Below are 18,549 nucleotides of genomic sequence, written 5' to 3' on the forward strand. Positions count from 1 at the left end.
TTGGAGGAGTTTCCATATGCATGCTGACAACGTGGAAGGGAGGAGCTGAACGAGGTTCCTTTCTCTCAGCCCAATTCTGACATGAACAAGGAAAGAGGAAAAGCTCTTTGCGTGTGAAAGAGAAGGCTCAGCTTAGGCAGATAAATTTGGGTAAAAACAAGAAGTTGTAAAAACCAAAGTGATGGGGAAAAATAAAAGTAAAATAAGTAAATGCAAGTAAACTCAAACTAAGGTGTTGGCAAGACCAAATAAGGATTGAGCCTCACCAAGCTTGTATTTGGGTAGAAAAATGGCAAAGTAGATTTTTGTCGGAATTTGCTTGAGTTTGAAAAACATAGGGAGTAAATAAATAGTATTTTTATAAAGTCGGAGGGATGGTTGACAAGCAAGTATCGGGTAAGGCGGGTAGGAATTCAACTAATGGTTAAGAAATAAAGTAAAAGGATAAATCGTAAATGCACGCACAAGTATATTTCAAAATTATGCAAAGATATTATTATAAGCTACAAGAACCTTATTAGATCAAGAGAGATGTTCGGGTCAAAGGTCAACTAACTTATTGGGATAGGTTCACTAGCTAGCATATCCGTATGTTGGGTGTCCAAAGTAAATTTTGGACTCTAACCTTATGCTATATATTCTTGGACCCAAGGCCCAAGCCCAAACTATTTCCAAAAGTCTTTGACCAAACAAAGGTCACGAAAAATTATTCCGTCAAAAAGTGATGTTCGGAATTTCACGGGGTCTACATCATTTGTTTTTGTGACTTCTTCAACTTCACATGCTACTTTTCTGGGCTGCACCAGCTTTGAAGCTAATGATCAAGTGCTTAACTTTGATTTGAAATCTGAACCAGCTATAAAGGAAAACAAGAATTCAAACATGGCAGAGGTGCCTACATGCATCTAACTCTTTCAACATCTTAACAAAGGCTGGAGTCTCATGAGTTTTGATTGTGCTCGTTCTTTCTCTGAGCTTTGAGACTTTATTGATTGCCTTCTTGACATCCTTCCTACAAGTATGGTATTTTGGAACCTCACTCATGAAGCTCATGTCAACTCCCCGTCTTCTACACATAATCGATCGAAGTTCATGTGTGCATTCTTTTTAAGGCCTGTTGGTTCAGCAGCAAAAGAAGAAACTTAATAGTAACAAAGGGGTGTGATGTTGATGGCAAGTTGTTTGAGCAAGCATGGTTATGTGATCCTAAGTTTAATGGAGAGGCAACCATTTTCTTTTATTGGAAAAGTGAAGTCCTTGTACTTACTGATTGTTCAATACAGTGAAGTAGTTTGCCTTGTTCGATTCCCATTTCCATTGCTGAATATATATGACACAGTTTGAGAGTCAAGAGCACTTATAACTCAATGAGCGGCAACATGATTTTGGCCCTCTATTTTCCCAGTGTTTTCCTTCATGAAAACACACACATATATATATAGCTAATACCAGTTACCTTTTGTATAGCTCAACTAAAATTCTATGTGTTACTTGGAGAATTATAGTTTGTATAAATTCTGAGGTTTATCTTGCACTCTTGCAATTTTATAAAAAAAAAAAGTGGCTAATATTCGGTTCACCTTCAATTGTTATTATGTGCTCTTTCTAATCAAACAAGTTTTATTATTATTTTTTTTCATATGAGACTGCGGTTTCCCATTTGTATTCCTACAACAAGCTTCATTAATGAAATTCCTCTCCTTAAAAAAAGAAAAAGACACTAGTTTATAAAAGCAAAATGTATGAAAAATGTTTCAATTTGAGTTCATTACTAATATTAGAAGCATTTTAGTATTCATGTCTTTTTTGGTAATTATTTACAACCACAACTTTTTGCGTTAAGTTTACCAAACACCTTCAAACTGCTTTTCATTCTCACAGCACTTTTAAAAAACAGTTTACCAAACACTCACTGCTTTTTTTCACAGCAAAACCAAAAGCACTTCTAACCACAGCAAAACTAAAAGCACTTTTGGCCACAACAAAGCAATCTCAAACTAAGCCTAAGCATTTCATAAGCGTCAACTTGATGATGCCTAGAAAATGAAGATTTTGGTCCGGGTAAAAGAAAGCAATGCGTATGTATAATGTAATACCAATGTCGACGAAATAAGTTTGGTCTCTCTAACTTTCGTTTTCATTGATTTATTTTTTCTCTTTATGCTAGTTACATTTTTTGAATTTGGTGTCATTCATTTTATTTTCTAGAGGTTTAGCTTTTGTGCCACCCTATTATAAAAAAATAAATAAATAAAGGTTTAGAGCGATATCTTTAGTTAAACTGGAAGGTTGATTTTGTCTCAACGGACATACAAGAAAGAGAAGAATGTTTTTCATGTTAAAAGAAAACATAACACACAATTAAATATGAGGAAGGGTATTGGTAACATGACCCATCATGCATCACTGGTCTCTGCGACTCCAGCAAAAAGGAGGCACACACAATCACACTTCACACATACACAGTGTGGCAGATTCAGAATATAAAATTAAGGTGGACTAATTTAACCTCGATATAATTTTCTTTTTGCTGATAGTACTTCTAAGAATATATGCTAAAAATTAAATAAGAAAAACAATTTAGAAATTCTTTTAAGAACCACTAATGGAAGTGTAGAACTAAATAAAGAAACATTTTAGAATATTTTTTGAAAAGTAGAAAATTGGCAAAACAGGAAAAGAAAATATAGAAAATATTGTAACCAAGGAAGGAAGGGAGAAGAACAAAAAAAATAAAAAGAACGAAGAAAGTAATGTAACCAAAGAAGAAAGGAAGAAGTGCGCGGTAGGTCAGTTGGTGATGCAGCCGTATGATACACTCCACAAACCCTTATTTACGGACCCTCCTTTTTGCTCGCATTCAGAACCAACTCCTTCGGAATCGGCTTGACCCAAAATCCGGTCTTCATTTCCTGACCTTGTGGACGCGGTGGTCTTCATTTCCTGACCTTGTGGACGCGGTTTCCGAGGGTTTGTGTGGCTCAATCTCTGTATAAAGCTTTCATGGGTATTCGCAAAGGTCAGCGTTAGTTTCTCGTAGACTGATTTGGATAGAGATGCATGGAAAAAAGTATCAATCTTTGATTCGATTTGGCGGTTTAGTTAGTTGATCGGTATTAGTTTCTTTCAGTTATTGAAAATTTGTTGTAGATCTCGGACAGAGTATCTGTGGGCTGACTTTATATGCTCAAGGTTGGTCTATAGCTAGGGTTTGAGTACTTCAGACTGATCAGTTTAGTTTGCTAATTTTGTGATGAATGTGGGCTAACTTGGAAGGATTGGAGGTTGTTGATAGTTGATACAAGGGTTGGGGTTTATTTGAGGTTGAGATAGGTGAGGGAGAAAGGAGGTTGTGATGTCTTTCAAGAGTATACTTCAGGATAAGAAAGGCAAGTTTGGAAGCAGTTGGAGGATACGTCTTAATCTGAAATTTAGTTATGGGATGATATCTAGGTCTCACCGGGTGGTTCAGGACACCTCTTTCAGGATTGATGCTTTGAAGCAGAGTTGTTGGGCTAACGTGCCGCCGGAGCTTTTGAGGGAGGTGTTGATGAGAATTGAGGCTTCTGATGATACATGGCCTCTGCGGAAAAATGTGGTCGCTTGTGCTGGTGTGTGCAACAATTGGAGGGAGATGATGAAAGAGATTGTGAAGTCCCCAGAAGTTTCGGGCAAGCTGACATTCCCAATCTCCTTGAAGCAGCCTGGTCCCAGGGACTTCCTTCTCCAATGTTATATAAAGCGTAGCAACCAGGCATATTATCTTTTCCTGGGCTTAAATCAAGCTTCAACTGATGATGGGAAGTTCCTTCTTGCTGCGAGAAAGCGTAGACACCTAACATGCACAGATTACATCATCTCTCTGAATTCTGAAAACGTGTCAAAAGGGAACAGTGCCTTTGTTGGAAAGCTCAGATCAAATTTTCTGGGTACCAAATTTACAATCTATGATGCGCAACCAAGTAATACTGGAGCCAATGTCACTAAATTTCATTCCACCATGAAACAAGTGTCACCCAGGGTTCCTGCTGGCGACTATCCTGTGGGCCACATTGCTTATGAGTTGAACGTCTTGGGTTCCAGAGGTTCAAGGAGAATGAAGTGCGTATTGGATGCCATCCCTGCTCGTGCTGTTGAGCCAGGAGGTGCCCCTACGCAGACTGAATTTGTCGATAGCAATTCGGATAGTACTCCATCTCTCCCTCTCTTCGGATCAAAATCAGGTCCCGCGGAGAGTGTCCAATCTGGACAGCAATCTGGTCAGAATGAAGGGATGCTGGTATTAAGGAGCAAGGCACCTAGGTGGCTCGAACAACTCCAGCGCTGGTGCTTAAACTTCAATCGACGAGTAACTGAAGCTTCAGTCAAGAATTTTCAGCTGGTTGCTTCTCCAGAGAACGGAGTTGCTGCTGACCCAGAGCATGAGAATGTCATTCTCGAGTGTGGAAAAGTAGGCAAAGATGTATTCACAATGGATTACCAGTATCCAATCTCAGCCTTCCAGGCATTTGCTATTTGCCTTAGCAGCATTGACTCCAAGATTGCTTGTGAATGAGTAGCAAGCAAGTTGCAATCCAGTACCGGTGTTTGGAGTCAGAGTGTTTCCGCTAATAGTAGTTTGTAGTTTGTACTATGCATGATGAAAACAAGTTCGTCTCTCTTTTACGTTTAAAAATATAAATAGAAAAACGCACACTGCTTAATATATGATACAATAGTTTCTGAAACTACATTTGAGCACCTGGATTACAAACTTGGATTACAAGGCCACCATGTACAAGAGCTACTCTAAAATCTTGTCCATTGTTCATGATTTAGTGGCCTTCACGTACTCCCACTTGAACTTGGCCAGCTTCAACTCCTGCCAAACCGTAACGTGACAACTCTTAGTCAAGGTCCTCATGAAACAAGTTAACGTACACTCTCTTTATAGAAACAGAAAAATAAGCTCATATATATGTTTGCTGACAATATATTTTCATCATTTTTTCAGTCATTTTCCCTATCCCAAATCAACTAGACAACTACAGTCGTTCGTTCCACTGTGGAAGCCAATCTTGTGACAATCCATTCTTGTATTTTCATAACTATAACGGTTTATCTTTGTTATCAGAAATCATCATTAAACTACTCTTTTTGCTTTTGTTAGAAATGTTGGGACTGCGCGTGTTTGTTCCTCTTACGGAATGCCTTACTTTAAAGGAAGCGATGATGAAAGCTAAGGAGAAAGATCTCAAGCATGTTTTTCCTGGAAGGCAATTCAAAGTTTACCATAGATTGTGTCAATGACATTTGCAACATTCCTTCGAAATTAAAGACTATCATTTGTGATATTGCCCACCTAAAGGACTCTTTTGAAAAAATTTCATTTACTCATCTCTTCATAGAAGCAAATTTCAGAGAAAATGTACCCACATGGTCCAGTTCAGTTGGCAAGTTGACTGTGCTCCTTAAGCAAGTTGAGGGACTTGAGGCAGAGGTCTCAAGTTCGAGCCTTGTGTATGGAAAAGACTATGCGGGGAGGGCAAGCCCACCTATTTGGTGTACTCGATGCCCGGAGGGGGGGTGTCGCTGCGTCTTTGGCGCGGCACTGTGCTGGACTTCTGGTAAAAAAGGCCATTGCGTGCCTCCTTGTGGTCCTTCCCAGTACCTCCTTTTTTTAAAAAAATAATAATAAAAAAAAAAAAATTTCAGAGAAAATGTTATTCAGAATCTCAGGTATTTGGTGGTTGGATCTAAATGCTAAGAAGACAGTCTTAGTGTCAGTTTTTAACTTTAACCAATTTCATGTTGATTGCCCTCATGACTTTGGCTTATAATTTATTTTTCTTATAGAAAGAAAATGGGTTCATTTTTCTATTTTTCATCTTTTAAAGTCATCTTAAATTCTTAGTATCATGTTTACCAAATGCGGAAAAAAAATGGATGAGCAAAATTGTTTGAAACAGATCAAAACTTTTGTACATCAAAATGGGAACTAAATGCAGTGGCAAAAATGACATGACACTTGCTTGAGTGGAACCCCCACGCAAGTTTGAGCCCCAACATTCACAAGTCCTTCATTGATAGGTTGTTGAGTACTAGGGTCATGTAGGATCCATGCGGTGCTGGTGAAAGCGTAAGCTTCTAGTGAGTCTGGTCATCACGACGCCCGACTGCTAGATGCCTGCGAGCTTTCAAGGTGAAAAACCTTGGGCCAAGTGGGCAACAGGGTGTGACTGCTCTCACATAATAATCAACATTAAACCCATCTGTTAGTTGGATTCCTATGACCACGAGTGGTTTATATTTTATATATGATGTTCCTGGACGAGTGGGTTGCTTCCCCCGGTCCAAATACTTTTGTCCAAAAAAAAAAAAAAAACAGAAAAATCACTAAACAACGCTGAAAGCGCCCGCCTTTGTTGAGTTGAGAAAGCAGATACCAGTTTGAGGTTCGAACTCTTCTCAACTCTTCTTGGATTGATTCTCTCTGAAGATGATGCGCAGAACCACATCTTATTCTAATTGCAGCATCAGCAGCAGAAGAGGTATGCCATTTCTTCACTCATCTACTACTCTTGTTGCTTTGTTTCATTCTCAATCCTCAAACCCAACCAAATCTAGAGAAACCCAGCTCGGACAGCTTGTGAGAGACCCACCTTCAATGCCCAAAGTCACGTAATGTTGTGGATGCCTTGAAGGCATACGATGAAATTCTTCAAAGGCGTCCTCTGCTTCACTCCATTCTTGACTCCAGTTTCCAAACTGAAACACGATTCGGCAGTCATCGCTTTGTGTAAACAGATGGGTCTGATCGGAATCCGTCACGATGCTTATACTCTAAGCATTGTCATCAATTGCTACTGTCATTTGAACCAAATGGGATTTAGGGGGGTGTATTGTATTTGGATTTGTGTGGAGTTTTTTTAAATGATAGACTTTTTCAAAAGTCCATGGATTCTATAAAAAGTTCATAGACTTTTATTGATTTTTTAAAAACCATTGACTTTTATTGATTTTTAGCACAGATTTTTACTGATTTGTAAAAATCTACAGACTTTATATGAATGACTTATGTAGATTTCACAATACTTATAAAAAAGAAAAACCAAGCTAGTTTATTAGTCAGAGAATAAAATACGATGCCATAGCTATGTTAACTAATGACCATTAGCATAGGAATCAGAGAAGCTCAAATAATGTCATGAAACAAACATATAAGAAAATAAAGGAAAAGCCTCCAAATATAATCAACCAAACCAAAAGATATCCAAAAAAGAGAAGGAAAAAAAAAACACATTGATGAAGTTTCATGCCAAATAAGCAGACGTCTTTGAAATAATGATATGATTTATTCTTCTCCCTCATTTTCACTTTCTTGATTGTCATTGTTTTCATTGTTGGCATTTGGTTGGGCATCTGTCCACATATGAGTAGCAATACTCATTCTCCATTCATTAGCATTCTCTCTTTGCTGATCTTGGGTTTGAAAATCATCCCATTCAAAATTATCTTCGTGATTGTCTATCGGATCTTCTTCTGGTTCAGGAGGAAATTCATCTGAACGACATTCCTGTCGAAGAAAATTGTGCAGTCCTGCACAAGCCAAAACTAGTTCTGCTTGTGTCTTATATAAAAATGGTGGTGCTGATTTGAAGATTGTGAAACGCGACTTAAATATTCCAAATATTCTCTCAATTACGTTCCTCAAGGAAGCATGGCGAAGATTGAATAACTCAATTGCATTGACAGGATGATTTCCTTCACCACCAAAATCTTTGAGGTGATATCGAGTACCTCGAAATGGAGCTAGGAACCGACGTCGATTTGGGAATCCGCAGTCCCCTAAGTAATATTTACCTAATAATAAAAAACATGTGCAATTAGTATGTTATATATATGTTATATGACATAAATTGTAATAAGTACTCTGAATTTTTTTTATGCACGTAAAACTATACCTGGTGGCACTTTGAGTCCATTTCGTCTAGAAATCGCATCATTCAACACTTTTGAATCATGAGCGGAACCCTCCCATCCACTAATCACATATATGAACTGTAAATCAAAGTTACAAGCTGCTAATACATTTTGTGATATCTTCCCATGGCGATTTCGATATCTGCTTACCTCACGTCCAACTACCGTTGCAGGAATATGCGTGCCATCTATAGCTCCGACACAATCCTAAAATAATGAAAAAAGATATCAATAGCTGAAAAGAAAAAATGAAATAATATCTTCATTACTGTACAATGAAATAAATAATTAACCATCCATAAAAGTTGCATTGCTTACCTTAAAGTAAGGATAGAACCTTGTACTTTCTCTTATGTTAGGTGGTATGGATTCAGGTTTAGCCATAAACTGTGGTGCTATTGTATTCAAGGCCTTCAAGACTTTGTTGAAACTTCTGCTAACAGCAAAATGAGATCGCTCAAATATCAGCCGAGCTTCACTGTATCGATTATTTTGGCCGACAACTAGTAAAAAGGTTGCAAGCATTTCTTCAACACAAATGTGTCTTGTATCCCGTAAAGGTGTTTTCGCTTTTAGGATGCTACATAATTTTCGAAACACGTCAGGATACATTCTATACACATCTCTAAAGATTTGAGGGTCTCTGTCCAATATGTTGTGCATATATATGTATCCACTTGATGTCACTGGTCGACGAGTCAGCGGACGTCTAATATGTTCACCACGTATGCTGAACACAAGTTCGTATAACACATAAATCACTGCTTGTATTGCCATTAATAATATCTTAACAGCCTCGTAAAACTGCTCTTCCTCTTCATCAGCTCCATACATGTCCATTTCAGACATTGCTAATAGAGAAAGCACCTAAACATATTTATTAAAAAAATATATCACTATTCATATTAACATTCATTCAAAAGCAAATCAAAAATCATAAATATTCAAACAAAAAATCAAATTGTAATTCATAACATACCAGTTTAAAATCATTCAAAACAAGCTGCAATTCAAACAAAATAAAATCAAACTCCATAACTTAAAATTAATAATAGAACATAGCCTATTGCTTATTAGGTGTCGCTAGTGGAGATTTGAGCCGCTATTATTTTCATAGTCAGTCCTACTCCGTTTTCCTTGAGTCCTGCTATGTGGTGGAGCATCTACATTGGTACCTTGGAAGGGTTGTTGTGAAAGAGATGGCGAGTTTTCTTGGTGTGATGACTCATTTTCACTTTGCACGAACATGTTAGTATTTCGATCAAAAACTAATCCATCAATTCCCCAAGGTCCGTTTTCTTCCGCTCCAAATGTAGAGGCATCTGTATCATCACCTAAACTGATTGAGCCCATTCCAGTTGCAGTTCCATTTCCAACTGCAATTTTCAAGTCCTCATCGTCTGGAAAAGTTTCTGACCGAAAGTGCCCATGCGTTGGATGTGACTAGTAGGGAAAAAAAAATACACGTGTTAATATGATGATAACCATTTGAAATAACTATAAATCTAAATTAGAATAAAATGAAAAAGCAATAAGCTCACCTTCAAATAATCTGCCCATACTTGATCATCAGCAGTGAATCTCTTTGTGATCGGATCCCACCCAAATCCAGAACTATGACGCATAAGTTGAGAGTAATTGGTGTATTGTTTCTTAAACCATTTCACTCTACTTTGGTAATGACTAAAACTTATTTCACAACCAAGTTTTTCCTTCAGTTTAGGAAGTAGCTTCGCCTCTACTGTTTGTTTGCTTATCACACCATTAATATCACGCAATCCAAGTTTGGCGCCTTCAACCATAAGTTGAAGCAAAACATTGCTCTCTTCAGCATTCCAAGTTTTGTAATCTTTTCTTTTACCATTCCCTTGTGAATCTCCCATCTATACGATTGCGTAAAAGTAATCATACATGCAACTTTTATCAATCAAAACATTATAATTCAGAACAATATAAACATAAGGGAAGTATAGACTGGAAAAAAAAAATTAGAAGTCCAAGGTACATGGCTCCACAAAGAAACAAGAAAGATATTAGACCCCAAATGACAACCCTTCTGTTATCAAGACGCACAACTATCAGGTGTGTATATCAATATAAACATGCACCAATATCCTGTTTTCATACTCTCCTAAATTGCTTTCTGACACAACAAAATAATAAAGTAAAGAAGAGTTGCTGGTATCCTTCATCAGCTTGAATCTATTCATATTAAGAGCAATGATTTTGGCTACTAGGGATAAGGAATCATTCTGGTAAGAAGCATTACTTCAAAACGTATGCAAGGTTTTTTTTTTTTTTCTTCTTTTCTTTAAACATGCATTAAGCATACAAAAGGAACCAACTCAGACAATTGGGTGCAGAGACAAAAATAGCAAATTTTGATACATTGTTCATATTGATTATTACCTAGCCAACTTCTCTTTGATTAATTTTTCTTTGTTTCATAATTCATTCAATTACATTTTGATCCACACTTGTTTGTTTTTTATAGCATGCCATACAATATGATTATAAACAGTACTCATAAATTGCACAAATCAGACTCTCATAACCCCAAAACTTGATCACGATCTGTTTCCATGGGAATTTGAAGGAGAAAATAAAAAGAATCTGAATCCTAAAGAAATTGAGGTCCATAAAGATGACAAAACTGAATCAAGGTACCAGACAACTGTCATCATGGCAATTTGCCCAACCAACATGAATCAAAACTCCAGAACAATATTCCTATCTCTCAGCTGACTACAAACTTAGCTGAATTAACTCTTTGAAGATTCAGTGATCCTATTTACTCAACCTACTACTCTGTAATCCCAAAGTAAAATTTCTAACATTAAAGCTCTGCTCAACATACACATAATATTCTCAAAGCATAAAAAAGAACACTAAAATTTTAGAAAAAGAAAATAAATAACCTGACATAATTTTATCAGCCATTGCCGACTTTAGTGGTGGCCAACATTGGCTTCAAATTGAAGGGTTAAAGCAAAATTTGAATGAAAATTAATAACTCTGTATAGATTCACCCAAAGCTTGAACCAAATTGCACCTCTGACATTACTATCATTTTAAGAAAGTTGACATGAGATTGTCAACATAAGTCCCATCTCAATGCAGGGTAAAATCACACACACTATTAGGTATAGAAAAGAAGTTCTGACATGAAGGAAAAAAAAAAAAAAACCACCCACCGTTTGGCTAATCTACCCGAACTTAAGAGCCACAAGGGCAAAGCAGTAGCAAAAAAAAAGAGAACCATGCCATATAGGACAACAACAAATACAAAAGAAACAGAAAACCTAGCGAGAAAAACAAAGAAGAAGAAACATACGCAGCAAACAAGCGACGACAATAGCAATAACCGCAATAGTATGCAGGACTATGATCGAACCGTAAAAGCATTAGGCATATACATTATTTGGCTTTGTTTTAGGAGTTGATGATAATATTAGGGTTCCAAGCATCACAATTGAAAAAAAAAAAAAATCAAATTCAACAACAACGTAATGAACATGTTAGGTATTAGAGGTTGATATCACAAAATAATAGAGAAAAGAAAAAAGAAATCATGAAAGAGAGATGATGGAGGACCAACCTTGAACGCGCAGAGAGAAGAACTTTGACAGACTTTTCCACGCTCAAAATCTTTGCTCTGGTGGCTGGAAAAATATTGGAATTTGGTATTTATACTTAACACTACAAAGTCCATGATTTTCCATGATTTTCTAATTCCGTATGTATGAATGATATTTTGAATACCCCTAAACTTCTATTCATTTTTAAAAGTCCTAATTGAATACCCCTAGACTTTGGTGGAATTCATAAAGATTTTTTAAAATCCTAATTGAATACACCCAGACTTTTATGGACTGTTAAAAGTCTCTATTGAATACACCCAGACTTTTAAATTCCATAGATTTCTTTAAAAGTGCCAGTAATTCCATATACAATACACCCCCCTTAGTTTATCTGCGTTGGCACACTTCTTCAAATTGGGTCTTAAACCGAAAAATAGGGCTTTCAATACTCTAATCAACGGCTTTGTTCTCGACTTTTCAGCAAAATGGTGGAGGGACGTCATTGTATACCCAATGTGGTTACTTTCAACACACCGGTAAAAGGCTTTTGCATGATGGGAAACAACACCGCGGCCATTCAGCTACTTAGGAAGATGGAAGGAAATGGATGCGAGCCTAACATAGTGTCCTATAGCACCATCATTGACAGTCTTGGCAATGATACACTAGTTGTTGATGCAATGAACCTCTTCTCAGAAATGATTAGAAGAGGTATTGCTCCAGACCTTGTTCCTTTCAACTCTTTGATCAATGGAGTCTGCAAACTAGGCAAGTGGAAAGAAGGTACGAGGTTGTTGAATGAAATGGTAGGTCAGATTATCTTTCCAGATGTGCAAACCTTCAATGTCTTGGTAGACGCACTTTGTAAGGAGGGGATGGTCATCGATGCAAAGAGCGTTGTTGAAATGATGATTCAAAGAGGAATTGAACCAAGCACAATTCCCTTGTGGATGGCTACTGCTTGCGAGGAGAAATGGACAAAGTAGAAAGGGTTTTTTATCTAATGGTTAGCAGTGGCTCCATTGTTGTCAGAGTTATAACATATTGATGAACGGATATTGTAAGCATAAAGAGATTGATGAGGCCAACAAGGTTTTTCAGGAAATGCATCTTAGGGAGCTTGTTCCCATTACTTACACCATTCTTATTGATGGTTTTTGCAAAGTGCAGCTGATACAAGACGCACAAAGGCTGTTCCCGAAGATGCAAGAGTGTGGCCAACTTCCTGATGTCCAAACATATGCTGTTTTACTTGGTGGCCCATGTGACATCCAACAAATTTCTACGGCAATAGAACTGCTTAGAGAGATGGAAGCCAACAAATTGGAACTGAATATTGTAATTTACACTGTTATTATTGAAGGTTTGTGCAAAGCTGGAGAATTTCAATCTGCAAGAGATGTCTTCTTTGGTTTATCATCAAAAGGATTTCGACCTGATGTCAGGACATATACTATTATGATTAATGGACTTTGTGATGAGGGACTATTAGATGAAGCAGAAAAGTTTATTCAAGAAATGGAAGAGAAGGGCTGTTCTCCAGATGATTGCACCTATAACATCATTATCCGAGGGTTTATCAATAAGAACGAGACATCAAAGGCAATGGGACTTATTCAAGAAATGCTGATGAGGGGTTTCTCTGTAGATGCAACAACTGTGGAATTGATAGATGATTTATTGTCTCAGGATAAAGTAGATCCTGCCTTGTTGCCACTGTTAAAAATTCATAATATGGTTAATTGGAATATTTGAAACAGAAGTTTCTCAGCATGAGAAGGAAGTTGGGCCTGCACCTTGGACAACCCTGGATGTATATAAGTGTGTTATTTATAATCAATCATTTGAAAACACAATTTCATTTTGTGGCTGAACCCAATTTTAAGCTTAAAATTGTCATATCCTTTGCTAATAACTTGTTAGGTACTTTAGTACATCACCATTGCATCCCAAGCTCTAGTGTATGTTGTGCATGAGGTGGTTGTTGCCTTGAGAGGTATATATCAGTTGCTAGCGTGACTTGGGTTAATCTACAGATGGCTCAATCATGAATGAAGTCTTATTCTGATATGCACAGAACTAAATTGGTTTCTGAGGTTGGCGATGATCTGCTATATTTGAAACTTCAAGCGTACAAGCAGCTGTCAGTTCAACCAAGGGCATCCCAGTACCTAGTGCCCAGATACTTTCATTCGGTCTTCCATGTTTCAACACTTGAGAAGAAATTGGGGTCCAATGCAGTTGTTTTTTTCCACATACCTACCTCCCACACTGGATCCAAGTAATCGAAGGTATTTCCAGCAATGATTTTAGCCAGGGGAATGTTTCAAAAGTGCAATGCTGCTACAACCAATGGCTGACCCAGGGAGTTGGTGCTGCACCCAAAGATGCAACTTGGGAGGAAGCAGATAAAATCATCTTGCATGATACCAGTTAAATTTTGGTGGAGATGTTGGGAAACAAACTAGTAATACTTCCCAATGAAGCAACCAAACCATAATGTCAGAGGCTCAGAGCTATGGATTTTGCACAGGAAAGATTCTCTTAAAACGCAATATTTCGTTACTTATAAGTTATAATTCTTGAATTTTGACACTCATCACATTCACAGCTGGCCTCACTTTGGTGACCGTTGTGCGTTATACGCCATTTCCGGCCATTGTAAAAGCTTAAACTTGAATTGGATAGCAAAATTTCCATTTTTTTCTTTCATTTTTCATTGCTTATCCATCTCTGTATTCTAGTATCTATCAATATCGTCAATAGTTGGCACACACACACCCTTTTTTTATTTAAACTTTTGCATCCAAGAGGAGCAGAGAAAAGAAAATGGATCTGATGGAGCTGCAGAGAAGATATGGTCAGCTCCGTGAAGCTTTTTCTGTAACTTTGGGTAAACATAAAGAGAGAATCCTAGTTTATTTAGAAGGTGAGCTCATGATCTTTTTTCTTCGTTTCCTTTTTTAGTTAGAATAAGTTAATAGCTCAGATTGGTTTTTGATTGGTACACTCTAATTAATGCCTTCAAATCTTAATTTCTATGGTAGCGAATTAGCTATCTCATTTACTTCATCTCTAATTCATGGTATTAGAAATTCAAAAACTTCAATTGGAAGTGGAACAAGATACAAGTCAGACCATGTGCAAAACAAGGGAAGAGCTTGAGCTGCGCATCACAGAAACGGTACCATCTAATCATCTCGTTCCCATTTAATTTGTTTCTGGTAAAAGAATTACTATAAATGAACTTGGGCTTTTTTTTGGATAATATAGAGATCAAAGGATTTGAATTGTGCTTTATAACTTTCTCCATTAATGGGATGAGACTATGAGAGCTTTATCAAAATTTTCCTTAAGATGAGCCTGAATTACTTGTCCCAACTGGTTCCATGGTTGGAATAAGTGAGATGGTAACTTGATCGGTATAAACTATAAGTGATCACCTCATTTTGAATTTTCAAGTTTTAATTATTGTGTCTTGTAATTACCATCTCACTTTTTTTCTTCAGGTTGAGAGATCTTGTTTGGAACGAGCGAAGGCTCATGCAGGATTATAAAGCTTGGTAGAAGAAGTAGAGGTTTGTTTTCCATCATTTGTTGTAACTAGGTTATTTGGTTGAATCAATGGTTTGGTTCTTCACACTTTGTTTTACTTGAAACTAGGAGATTGAGTACCTTATGATGAGAGTTGCTAGGACTGAAGACCAGTAAATGCTGAGAACAGAGAGTGGATTTAAATTGTATACGTGAATCTGCGGTCAAGCAGGTCCTATTTCAATATAGTGTTGTGAACTGTGATCGAAATGAGTAGTTCAGAGCACTGGTATTGTATCCTCAAGTTCATTGTTGTTGTATCCTTCTTGGAATTGGAGTTTGAAACCAGCTATTGTTGGCCTCCTGGATTGCATACTTTAGGACATTTGTTTGTGTATGCTTTAGGGCGATGATGTTTTTCCAGTGGTGATCTGCTGTAGGATGGAAATGCTTATTGAACTAACAGAATCACATTCCCTAGACTGGCAGCTCTAAATCCCGAAATGTATCAACCTAATCAAAATACAAATGTGATTACAATGATATTACAAACATCATAGAGATTTAGCCTCCAGGGGCATGTGTGTCCTCAGCATTTTGCTCCTGATCTACAGCAATATCCTCCTCGGCAGGGGCGGAGCAAGCATAGCCACAGGGTCTGCAGCAGCGCTCCCTGAACTTAATAAGCATGTATATGTTGCAGGAAACCTAGATTTCTGTTTTTCTTAAAACTAGGAGCTTGGCCCCTTCTATCTTGAAAGTTCGCAAATGCTCCACAGTATTAAAAACCATTATATAGTTGCCGATAAATGTGTGCGCATAAATTGTAAAATAAGCACATGTATTATACATCAACTTTGTATATATATTAGCTTGCTTATAACTGCAAATATTTGGGAGAAATTCAATCAGACAAAAGGTGAAAGCCTGCAGACCCAACTTTCTCTTCGTGAAAAGCTTCATTACTAAGTCCCAACTCGATAAACCTTAACCGCTCTATTCAGTCTATTGAACTAACAGAATTGCAGTACCTAATTAGGTTAAGCTCTAATCCCGAACACTCAAGCGTAATCATATACAGATGACAGATGACAGATGACAGATGACACGTCCCAAAAACATTATAACAGGATCTATGGACCAGCACTTCCGAAACGTCTAATTGTGGCACGAGAATGAGAATGTGAAGATGTGGCCTCCAGAGGATTGTGAACCGGAAGAGTAACTTCCTTGGCCTCATAGCCTCGCAGGGAAATATATTCATGAGGCTCCCTGAACCACCCAGTCAGGTACCCTGTACAATATGCATTCTCATTTTCTTTAATGTGCTTCTCGTGGATCTTGGCCAAGTCATACAACTCCTCTCTGAGATCAGAGTTTCCTGTTCCAAACTTGTTAAGCTTCTTAGTCAGTTCCATCTTCTCAGCCTCCCACACCTTCTTGCCTAATTCCAACTTAGCCCGGGACTTGGACAAGTCCTTTCGAACCTCATTTAGCTCTGCTCCCAAAATGTTCAGCTCGTTCATGGCTGTGTTGAGGTCCTTCTTTCCTGATTCCAACTCAACCCGGGACTTGGACAGATCTTTTTGGACCTCCTTTAAGGCTGAGTCTCGCTCCTTTAAAGCTTGGTTGTATTTCCAAGTGGAGTCCTGGTGCGTCAAAATTGTACTTGTCAGTGCCATCCTCTCAGCCTCCCACGTCTTTTTCGCCTTAGTAAGCCTCTCAGCCAAAGCTATCCTCTCAGCATCCCAGACATTCTTGCTCAATTCCAAGTCTTTTTGCGCCTCCTTTAGCTCTGCTCCAATGGTATTCAACTTCTCTAAGGCTGAGTCTCGCTGCTTCAATGCTTGGTTGTACTTGCTAATCAAGCCATCGTGCTCTTTGGTCATAATTTCACTCCTTGACTCATGAGAGCCAACCTGTAGGCAGGAATGAACACAAGTTCAAGTGCATCCAAAATTATATGAATCTTAATACTTGGACAGCAACAAATAGAGTACCAAATAAAATGCAACTAGGTCAAAGTACCTGATCAAGTTCTTTCTTTAGATTCTTGATTTGATCTTCATAGCTTGACAAGGCTGTATGCTGGTCTAAGACTATATTGTGAAGCTCTTTATTTTGAGCCTCACTCTTCTCAAGTTCTTTCTCAAGATCTTTGTTTTGAGCTTCACTTTTCTCAAGCTGTTTTCTTAGGTCTTCCTTTTGCTCTGGAGATTCTAACAGAGCTTTCTGCCCCTCATTGACTATCTTCTCTACCCGGCTACGTAGGTTCATTAAAACTTGATGAAAATTGCCTATTAAACAACATTAAAACAGATCAAAAGAAAGTTGAATAAAGCTAGCTGCTTAAGAAAAATACAACATGTAAAATGCAAGCACAATTTCAATAGGTAAACTTGGCCTCCTTTTCATGCCCCAAAGTCCAAAGGTAACAAATTTTGGCCTCCAATTAAAGAAGTGTCAGAAAATTTAACTTTAATTAAGACAAAACTCGGGCTCACCAAATTGAAGTTCTCCTGCTGGAACCATTGCAAACCTGCAGAGAGGACAATAAAAATCTACACGACTTAAAATCAGTCCAACCCTCAAAAGCAACTAAAACAAGGAATTAAGCTACAACAAGATACAGATAAAAAGACTGAGAATTTCTACTATTTTGAGCCTTTAAGATACAAGAACCAGAATCCCAGTTGTTCATTTTCCTATTTTTCTGAGTCATATTTGGCAAACCAAACACAAAAATCCACAATACTTTTTAGCAAGAAAAAGGGCTTAAATGCACCCAAAAAAAAGAAGAAAAAAAGAAGAAGGGAAGAACATATCAATCTGCATAGATTGCTTACCAGGAACAACAAAGTAGGTTGAGAGCGCTTGCAAAATCAAAAGATGGGTAGTTTCAAGGTCTGAACTTTGTGATTGTCTTGGTTGGTTTGCTCTTCAATTTTTGGAGAATGACATAATGTTGACGCCAGAATGATCATTTTGGAGTGGTCTTTTCCATTTGATATTGTGGGACCATTGTATAAGACACCTGGAAGCTACAGTGAATATCTCACACTCACACGTGCCAGCTGGATTAACATTGTCTGAGATACCAGGGTTCCCCTCATTCATGATTTACTGTATGCTTCTTTTATAGACTGTCAAGAAAATATAGGGCAGTTAATGAGCGTTTAATGAATGTTGAAGCTTCAATTTGTAGTAACTATAAATTTCTGTTCAATTAGAATCTGACCAGATGATGCTTTAAATCTGTACTTGTTTAAGAATAATAGAATTGAGAGAAATTGATGAGAGAGTTGTGTTTTATTATTGAGAATAGAAGCCTTATATATATGGATTACAAAGTGCATGTTATATTGTTACAAGAAAAATTAATCCGAGTAGGACTAGGAATTCTAAAACATTTTCTCATATTACAACCATGAAACTAATCCTATTTTGAATAGGCACACAAAACAGATTTTCC

At 37.5% G+C, this 18,549-nt stretch overlaps 4 protein-coding genes and 1 long non-coding RNA gene across 8 annotated transcripts; 2 read left to right on the plus strand and 3 right to left on the minus strand.

Moving 5' to 3' along the window:
• Nucleotides 1-2,962: 2,962 nt before the first annotated feature.
• LOC112202770 (tubby-like F-box protein 3) lies at nucleotides 2,963-4,707 on the plus strand. The gene has a single exon (XM_024343776.2). The coding sequence runs from the start codon at nucleotides 3,356-3,358 to the stop codon at nucleotides 4,553-4,555; it is 1,200 nt and encodes a 399-aa protein (XP_024199544.1). The 5' UTR covers nucleotides 2,963-3,355; the 3' UTR covers nucleotides 4,556-4,707.
• A 2,607-nt stretch (nucleotides 4,708-7,314) lies between these two features.
• Nucleotides 7,315-9,028, minus strand: LOC112202776 (protein ALP1-like). 2 transcript variants are annotated; one of them, XM_040519424.1, is made up of 5 exons: nucleotides 8,942-9,028; nucleotides 8,281-8,829; nucleotides 8,113-8,169; nucleotides 7,944-8,040; nucleotides 7,315-7,842 (listed from the first exon to the last, which is right to left on the minus strand). In XM_040519424.1, the coding sequence occupies exons 1-5, from the start codon at nucleotides 8,996-8,998 to the stop codon at nucleotides 7,334-7,336; spliced, it is 1,269 nt and encodes a 422-aa protein (XP_040375358.1). In that variant the 5' UTR covers nucleotides 8,999-9,028; the 3' UTR covers nucleotides 7,315-7,333. The 2 variants fall into 2 exon arrangements, with proteins under 2 accessions (XP_040375358.1, XP_040375357.1); XM_040519423.1 differs by having other exon boundaries at nucleotides 7,944-8,169.
• A 17-nt stretch (nucleotides 9,029-9,045) lies between these two features.
• On the minus strand, nucleotides 9,046-9,845 carry LOC112163970 (uncharacterized protein At2g29880-like). Its single transcript, XM_024300224.1, has 2 exons — nucleotides 9,504-9,845; nucleotides 9,046-9,405 (listed from the first exon to the last, which is right to left on the minus strand). The coding sequence occupies exons 1-2, from the start codon at nucleotides 9,843-9,845 to the stop codon at nucleotides 9,046-9,048; spliced, it is 702 nt and encodes a 233-aa protein (XP_024155992.1).
• A 2,692-nt stretch (nucleotides 9,846-12,537) lies between these two features.
• On the plus strand, nucleotides 12,538-15,608 carry LOC112202778. 2 transcript variants are annotated; one of them, XR_002937563.2, is made up of 4 exons: nucleotides 12,538-14,472; nucleotides 14,636-14,727; nucleotides 15,053-15,121; nucleotides 15,207-15,608. It is a non-coding gene; the product is annotated as an uncharacterized LOC112202778 (long non-coding RNA). The 2 variants fall into 2 exon arrangements; XR_005799908.1 differs by having other exon boundaries at nucleotides 12,539-14,472; nucleotides 15,053-15,602.
• A 390-nt stretch (nucleotides 15,609-15,998) lies between these two features.
• On the minus strand, nucleotides 15,999-18,016 carry LOC112202772 (COP1-interactive protein 1). Of its 2 annotated transcripts, XM_040506532.1 has the most exons (4): nucleotides 17,924-18,016; nucleotides 17,582-17,616; nucleotides 17,106-17,374; nucleotides 15,999-16,996 (listed from the first exon to the last, which is right to left on the minus strand). In XM_040506532.1, exons 2-4 carry the CDS (start codon nucleotides 17,607-17,609, stop codon nucleotides 16,211-16,213), a joined length of 1,083 nt encoding a protein of 360 aa, XP_040362466.1. In that variant the 5' UTR covers nucleotides 17,610-17,616; nucleotides 17,924-18,016; the 3' UTR covers nucleotides 15,999-16,210. The 2 variants fall into 2 exon arrangements, with proteins under 2 accessions (XP_040362466.1, XP_040362467.1); XM_040506533.1 differs by lacking the exon at nucleotides 17,924-18,016 and having other exon boundaries at nucleotides 17,582-17,812.
• Between the last annotated feature and the right edge of the window lie 533 nt (nucleotides 18,017-18,549).

The sequence above is a fragment of the Rosa chinensis genome, chromosome 5 (assembly GCF_002994745.2).
Source record: "Rosa chinensis cultivar Old Blush chromosome 5, RchiOBHm-V2, whole genome shotgun sequence".
Lineage (NCBI taxonomy): Eukaryota > Viridiplantae > Streptophyta > Magnoliopsida > Rosales > Rosaceae > Rosa > Rosa chinensis.

What these genes read in the sequence shown, in the direction of transcription:
- LOC112202770 (XM_024343776.2), top strand. Translation starts at nt 3,356, where the DNA reads ATGTCTTTCAAGAGTATACTTCAGGATAAGAAAGGCAAGTTTGGAAGC.
- LOC112163970 (XM_024300224.1), bottom strand. Translation starts at nt 9,845, where the DNA reads ATGGGAGATTCACAAGGGAATGGTAAAAGAAAAGATTACAAAACTTGG. An exon ending in TATGGGCAGATTATTTGAAG is followed by an intron (nt 9,406 to 9,503) that starts GTGAGCTTATTG and finishes TTTCCCTACTAG; the next exon opens with TCACATCCAACGCATGGGCA.
- LOC112202772 (XM_040506532.1), bottom strand. Translation starts at nt 17,609, where the DNA reads ATGGTTCCAGCAGGAGAACTTCAATTTG. An exon ending in AGCAGGAGAACTTCAATTTG is followed by an intron (nt 17,375 to 17,581) that starts GTGAGCCCGAGT and finishes GTTGTTTAATAG; the next exon opens with GCAATTTTCATCAAGTTTTA. An exon ending in TAAAGAAAGAACTTGATCAG is followed by an intron (nt 16,997 to 17,105) that starts GTACTTTGACCT and finishes TCCTGCCTACAG; the next exon opens with GTTGGCTCTCATGAGTCAAG.
- LOC112202776 (XM_040519423.1), bottom strand. Translation starts at nt 8,998, where the DNA reads ATGGAGTTTGATTTTATTTTGTTTGAATTGCAGCTTGTTTTGAATGAT. An exon ending in GGTTCTATCCTTACTTTAAG is followed by an intron (nt 8,170 to 8,280) that starts GTAAGCAATGCA and finishes TCATTATTTTAG; the next exon opens with GATTGTGTCGGAGCTATAGA. An exon ending in TGGACTCAAAGTGCCACCAG is followed by an intron (nt 7,843 to 7,943) that starts GTATAGTTTTAC and finishes TTTTATTATTAG; the next exon opens with GTAAATATTACTTAGGGGAC.